Source organism: Cynara cardunculus, assembly GCF_001531365.2.
Source record: "Cynara cardunculus var. scolymus isolate 2C chromosome LG 3, CcrdV1, whole genome shotgun sequence".
Lineage (NCBI taxonomy): Eukaryota > Viridiplantae > Streptophyta > Magnoliopsida > Asterales > Asteraceae > Cynara > Cynara cardunculus.
Window position 1 is genome coordinate 34,062,861 of NC_037530.1, and position 7,287 is coordinate 34,070,147.

Here is a 7,287-nt window from a genome sequence, read left to right on the forward strand (position 1 = left end):
TACATGTTTGAATTCGTATAACTAACTGCGGATAAACATAATTAAATAAAAGATAAACATCTAATTTTAAAATCTAAAATATAATTACGATAATTATCAAGTTTTAACAAAATAATTAATTATTATCTTTATAAGAAAATTATATTATTAAACCAAATATAATTTACTTCGTTATTGAACATAAAAAAATAAGTTATAATAAAAAAATTGAATTAAAAAATTACACAAAAATGAAAAAATTTAGATAGTTAATTTGATACTAATATCGATATATTTTTGTCAAAATTTATGATATCTTCAAATTTATATTTTATTGAAAAATAAAAACAATATCGTTTTTTCAAAATCAACTAAAACCATATTATGATATCGACTAAGATAAAAAATAAAATAAAATATTAAAATCAAGATGTATCTCGCTGCGTTGCGCGAGTACCCTTCTAGTTTTATATAATGTTAATTTTTTTTTGAATTTGTATAACCAAATATAAATTTTAGAAAACATTTACATTAAATGATGATTTCATTAACTATTACATATAATATTCACAAAAACAAAGTTGGTCCACCTCAAATATCTTAGTTTATTAATAATTCTTCAAAAAACATATTTTATTAAAATATGTGTCAAAATTTTATTATTTATGAAACAAAAGAAACATATAACTTTAACTTTTATGTAAAAACATTTTAAAATTATTATATTTGTCTTTTGATGATTAAGGGGTCATTTATCAAACACTTGCCCAGTAAGCACTTACCGGTAAAATGTAACACTATCGTTTACTTATCGGGTAAGATTCTAGTCCATCAAAACGGTATCGTATGCAACAATTTACCCGGTAAGCGCTTAACATGGTAAGAGTCGTCGCCCTCACTTACCGAGTAAGACTTTTGGTCTTTGTCTCGCTCTTACCGGGTAAGATTCTTGGTCCATACCATATTCATCCGACAAAATAATGTTTCACTTACCCGAGTAAGCATTTGGTAAACGACCCCTAAATACTCTAGAATATTAATTTTAAAATTGTTATAATTTAGAAAACATGTATACCAAAAATACATATCTATTGACAGCTAATTTTCTTTTTCTTTAAAAAAACATTTAATTAAATGCTGTAACTTTTTTAATACAAAAAAGAAATGTGGTATTTGAGTATATAATATATATATATAATACAATGGTTGTGAGTTGTGAGTGTGTGTTAGTTGGGGGGTGTGTGGTCTTGTACTTATCTGACCATTTAAAGTCATTGAGATGCAGAGAAAAATTGGTTTGGAATCAAATTTCTAAACTCATAATCAACTCTTTGTCTTTTGAAGCTTCAACCTTCCTCTCTCTTGTATTCATCTGTGAATCTCTTCTTCCTTGTGACAAAAAACTTGTGAATAAAACCAAAACCTGTTTCTTCTTGTTGTCTTCTCATACAAATCTCACTTCAGTAGAAGGAGACAACTCCAACTGCATACTTAATTAAACCCAATGCTACCTGCTTCCAATTAATCTAACCAAATACTACCAAACCATGCCTCCTTCTTCTTCTTTTTCTACTTCCAAATCTCCATCGACAAAAACTTCCATCATTTTCACATTTGTTTCTATCCTACTTCTGTTTGTCCCTTCAGTCGTGTCGCTACCCAAGAACGAAACCGCATTCAGACCAATGCAAGAGTTAAAGAAGCTCAAAAGGATCAGAACCCATCTCAAGAAGATCAATAAGCCATCAATCAAGACCATTCAGGCATTTTTCTTGTTTACTTTCATTCATTTTCTAGTTTCTTGAAGGTCAAGTTATTGAATTTGTCAAATTTGGTTGTTTTTTTCTGGAAGCAGAGTCCTGATGGAGACTTGATAGATTGTGTTCTTTCTCATCTTCAACCAGCATTTGATCATCCTAAGCTCAAAGGACAGAAGCTATTGGTATTTTTGCCTTCTAGATTCCTTTTCTGGTTGTTTCAATGTAACCAAATGTGTTAGAATCTTAGATGTTTGTTGTTTTTTTGGTCATAAATTACAGGAACCACCATTGGAGAGGCCAAATGGGCATAACTCCAGTGATGAAACCATTGAGACCTTCCAACTCTGGGCACAATCCAACGAATTCTGCCCAGAAGGCACAATTCCCATCAGAAGAACTACAGAAAAAGATGTTCTACGCGCAAGTTCTCTCCAACGATTCGGAAGAAAGATCCGAGGGCGTGTTAGACACGACACGACGAGCGGGGGTCATGAAGTTAGTACCAACCTCTACTCATGTTGATCTAATGCCATGTTTTAGCAAATAACACTTGTATCATAAATCCTACTAGCAAAATCTAAATCCTACTGCAAAATGGGTGTTTTAAATTGTAGCATGCAGTTGCTTTTGTGAATGGAGATCAATACTACGGAGCTAAGGCGAGTATAAACGTATGGACACCTATGGTTACAGATCCATATGAATTCAGTTTGTCACAATTATGGGTTATCTCTGGTTCGTTTGGCAATGATCTGAATACTGTAGAAGCTGGTTGGCAGGTACTTTCTAGCTACTTATTTCCAACATGCTCACCCAACCCCTTAATTTCGATCGTGGTACATGACAATAAATGCTTCATTTCTTGTTAATTAATGATAAAAAAGAAAGCTTCTAGTCTCATTTCATCTAATGGCAATTCTGCAGGTAAGCCCAGAACTATATGGAGATGGTTATCCTAGATTTTTCACTTACTGGACGGTAAGAACTATCAACGTTTATCGCGTATACGATACGGGTAGATGATCGTGTTCAGAAAAACCTAATACTGATTCATTGGAACAGACTGATGCATACCAAGCCACAGGATGCTACAACTTACTGTGTTCGGGATTTGTTCAAACAAACAACAGGATCGCTATAGGTGCGGCGGTCTCTCCGAGGTCATCGTACAAGGGTAAACAGTTCGATATCGGCATCATGATATGGAAGGTAATGCTAATAGAAATCTAACAAGGAAATTGCAATCTGTTTAGAGTTTTTAGATTTACATTGTGGGTTAGTAGTTAGTTGTTAAGCTTCTCTTGGCTATAATTGCACCTGCATCTAGGTATCTGTCTACCATTCTTATGTACCGAAACTTTGAAACGCTACAACGAATAGGACGTCAAATGTGTCTAGATGTCTTAATAGATTGCTTTATAGAACTTAGGTTTATAAGACCAAACCATTGTGCATTCTATGTGAAAATGTTACAATAAGTTGATACGGCGTTTTTGAGAAGTGTACTATGAACACATCTTTTATATATAAAAGACATTCTTTTAAATAATGTCATTTAAAACGATTAATGTGATGCTTTATTTCAATAATGTCTTAAAAAAACCCATGAGGACATCCAAAAGAGTGTGTTTGATGTCTAAACAGGACACGACAAAACAGAATAGTTGTTCAGGGTTTGGTAAGATAGAACTAGACAAAACAAAACAAGTAAAATGACCAACTTGCTCATAATAAATTGCTTATATATTTTGGTTAATTTACATAATTTATTAAATTATAATAAAATAATTATTTTCATAACAAAATATATCATTAGAAAGTTTTCGTCAAAACAATTAAAACAAACCAATATAAAAAGTTTATTTAGTTTCCAATTTTTATATTATCCCTTATCTACATTATTTATTATTATTATTATTATTATTATTATTATTTAAAGCCTAATAAGATGCATTAAATCCCAGTAAGAACCATTAACGCCCAACATGGTCCATTAATGCCTAATTCGATCCTTTAAAGCTCAATACGATCCATTAAATCCCAATATGNAAAATATAGAAACCGTATAAAAATAATATTTTTAGGACAATAAAATCAAAGTTAAAAAAACATCAAATATAATAAATAAAAGTTAAAAAATGAATAAAATGTAAAAATGAGATCTATTTGATCTTTTAGACAATAATTAAGTTTTATTTTTAAGATTATATCGGTAAAATATAAGTTTGTTCTACCATGTTCCATGGGGTAGAGGTGGAACATGTCTGTTCCACTTTGTTTCACTTTGTTCCTTAACGTTCCACATAAAAATCCTGCCAAACATGAAACATGGATCCCGGTTTTGTTCTGTCATGTCATGTCCAGTGTACCAAACGCACCCAAAATGCGTACCAAATGCACCCAAAATGTCTATCAATTTACTTTAACACATTCACATAGGAGACCACAACTGTATGGTTCTATTAAAACATTTAAACATATTCGACATCCAATAAAATAGATTTTGTTGTACAGAAAACAATTTATTTCTGGTCATAACACTGACCTTCCTAATATTAAATTGCAAGATTCTCTTCTTCCCCTCCAGGAAGTGGTCTCCCATGTGTAGACTTTTCTCTGTGTTGACATAACTCATAAGTCATTAGTTTTTTTAAAAGCATATAATATTTATATAAGCCAAAACCCTTCTCGTAAGACCGGAAATTAGCGGTACCCCGGATACCACCCGAACCAATGACCCTTTAGAAGTGATAAAATTAATGCTGTTTCTTTGTCTAGGACCCTAAACATGGACACTGGTGGCTGCAATTCGGATCAGGACTGCTCATCGGCTATTGGCCATCGTTCTTGTTCAGCCATCTACAAAGACATGCAAGTATGATCCAGTTTGGAGGGGAGATAGTGAACTCAAGATCAAGGGGATATCACACTTCAACACAGATGGGCAGTGGTCATTTTGCAGATGAAGGGTTTGGGAAAGCTTCGTATTTTCGAAACTTGAAGGTCGTCGATTGGGACAACAGCTTGCTTCCTCTAACAAACCTCCATCTCTTGGCTGATCACCCAAACTGTTATGATATCAAAGCAGGCAAAAACAATGTCTGGGGGAATTACATCTACTATGGAGGTCCTGGAAAGAATGGAAGGTGTCAATGAAGAAAACCACTTTGCTCTATAAATTCTTAACATGAGTTTTGAAATTTTTTTACCTCCATAAATATAAATTTCCTTTAAACTTCTTGTATATAATGATATATATATATATATATATATATATATGTTATGGTTTGTTATTGAGAATTGACTTATAGGGCTATATATAATCATATGATATTCATATCTTCAAAATGAAGTCAATGGTGTGGATTCTCTCATATTTGTTGGTATTGAAAGGAACTTATATCAATATAACCTACTTGGTGTACCAAACACCCTTCTATCATCATCATACAGCTGATAAGCTTTACCAAACTGGGCCCCACTAACCAAGTCATCATAGGTCTTAACTGTGTGGTAGTGGTAGTATGAAAGTTACATCAGATACAACTTCAACTAGTCAAAGAATCATCCATGATTGAAGAGGGGCTGAATGGTAACTTCAACTAGTCAAAGAATCATCCATGATTGAAGGGGAGCTGAATGGTAAAATGTACTTAAAATCATAGTCATATACCCTCAGGCAATTTCAAAGGTTAGCACAGACAAAAACTGTAGAAGGTTATTTTAGGTTTTTGAGTGACAGTTAAAGGAGGCCTCTGTCTGATCCATGTTATATGGTCTTATGACAACTAAGAGAACACAACTTTGGGAAAAGTGGTGAATCCTATAAAATATGATATCTGAGTTAAACCTTGAAAAGATTTGAAGTGGTTAGATGACACAGAGTCAACTCATCACAGTTAAAATGGAGATAAGACAAGAATACCTCTAAACCCAATACATCTTGACTCTTGAGCATTTAAGAAATAATAAACCATGGGGATGATTCCAACATCTTGTTTTTGTCTTTATTAAATGCAACACGAAGTTCAAAACCCTACCTTCCTCAAACCATATGGCATTTTTAACAAGTCAATTGTAGTGCCAACAGTATCTAGCCCACTAATCAATGGGTTTTATATCTGGATTATGGTAATAAGACCATTTTTACTTAGGGGCTGTTCACTAACAGCTTAATAAGTTGTATAGGATGTATGACTTATTCGGTAAACTATATAAGATTGTTCGGTTATGTCTTAATGAAACAGATGATGGCTTATTTGGTCGGCTGGTAAAAGGGTGTGGTTTGCATTCAGCCCTCATTTTTTCTTTCTTGCCTAGGTTTGTTTCAAATATGATCGCTTACAGAGAAACTACAGAGCCAGAACCAGACTCAAGAACAATGGGGGGTTTTTCTAATCTTTTCAGACTTAGAAACAGAGGACTTGAGGTGTTTGATAAAATGATGCAGAGAAAAAAAGATTGGAGGTAAAATGGTCATTTTTTAAACATTTTTATCAAACTATTGTTTTATTCAGACAAAAATAAAGACGGGTAAAATGGTCATTTTCTGACATTCAGACTGTTATTCAGCATAACAACCGAACAACAACTTATCTGTTAATATACAGACAACTATATCCATATAGATCTTAACAAAAAAAGAACCGAACAGCCTCTTACAATCTTTTACAATAAGATCTCGATTAAAATATTACTTTCTCTCCCATCCATTTATATAATCTTCAACTTCAATCCAATCTTATTTATTTTATCATTTAACCACAATCCCCTCTAATCCAATCTAATCTAAAATATTTTTTTTTGTAAAAATCATATATTTAATTTTTCATATATATAATTATTAATTTTTAATTTTAAGTATAAGAGCAGAATAAACGGATCATTATATATTTTAAAACGTAATTATAATTATAAAAAACTTATCATACAATTGAAATTAAATAAAACAAGTCACAAAAATAAGCACGATATTACATATCTAAAATACATAAATAATCGTAGTTAACAATCATGACCGAATTTTTGCCATATATACGAAATTACATATATGAAATACTGAAAGTTTTTTTGGAATTTACAAAATAATGAGAGGATTGAAATAAAGAGAAAGATTGGTGTGATGAAAATATGTCAATATTGACTCTATTTGTATGGAATTGAAAACGATGAATCTTGGTATATTTATTATTTTTTAATTTTCTTGTTAAAATCATTTTTTTAATCAGATAAGTTTTATAAATAAAAATACAACTTGACCGATTAAAATGTGACACATGACATAAAGATAGCAACTTCAAATTACAATCTTGGTTCATGAGACAATGCACATTTATGTCTTACTCACGTCGGATTGTTACGGACCGTGAGTAGAGATGGTCTAACAACTACTAAGAGCATCACCAATGAAGCTTATTGGATAGCTTTTTGGCCACATAAACACTGAAAAAGCTTCTGATAGAAAATAAACGACTTTTTCAATAAGTTTGTTTTGCTTGGCCACCTAAGCTTGTGGGTCCCGCTATTTCTGAAAAAAAAAAGCTCAAAC

General features: G+C 32.0%; 1 protein-coding gene across 1 annotated transcript; it reads left to right on the forward strand.

Annotated features, from left to right (window-relative positions):
- The first annotated feature begins 1,384 nt into the window (after positions 1-1,384).
- On the forward strand, positions 1,385-4,921 carry LOC112509768. Its single transcript, XM_025114898.1, has 7 exons — positions 1,385-1,742; positions 1,835-1,921; positions 2,019-2,234; positions 2,354-2,518; positions 2,664-2,717; positions 2,802-2,948; positions 4,518-4,921. Exons 1-7 carry the CDS (start codon positions 1,527-1,529, stop codon positions 4,893-4,895), a joined length of 1,263 nt encoding a protein of 420 aa, XP_024970666.1. The 5' UTR covers positions 1,385-1,526; the 3' UTR covers positions 4,896-4,921.
- The last annotated feature ends 2,366 nt before the right edge of the window (positions 4,922-7,287 follow it).

Excerpts from the sequence above, each read along its gene's own strand:
- LOC112509768 (XM_025114898.1), top strand. The coding sequence starts at position 1,527 with ATGCCTCCTTCTTCTTCTTTTTCTACTTCCAAATCTCCATCGACAAAA. Across the intron at positions 2,235-2,353 it reads CGACGAGCGGGGGTCATGAA|CATGCAGTTGCTTTTGTGAA; the intron begins GTTAGTACCAAC and ends TTTAAATTGTAG. Across the intron at positions 2,519-2,663 it reads CTGTAGAAGCTGGTTGGCAG|GTAAGCCCAGAACTATATGG; the intron begins GTACTTTCTAGC and ends GCAATTCTGCAG.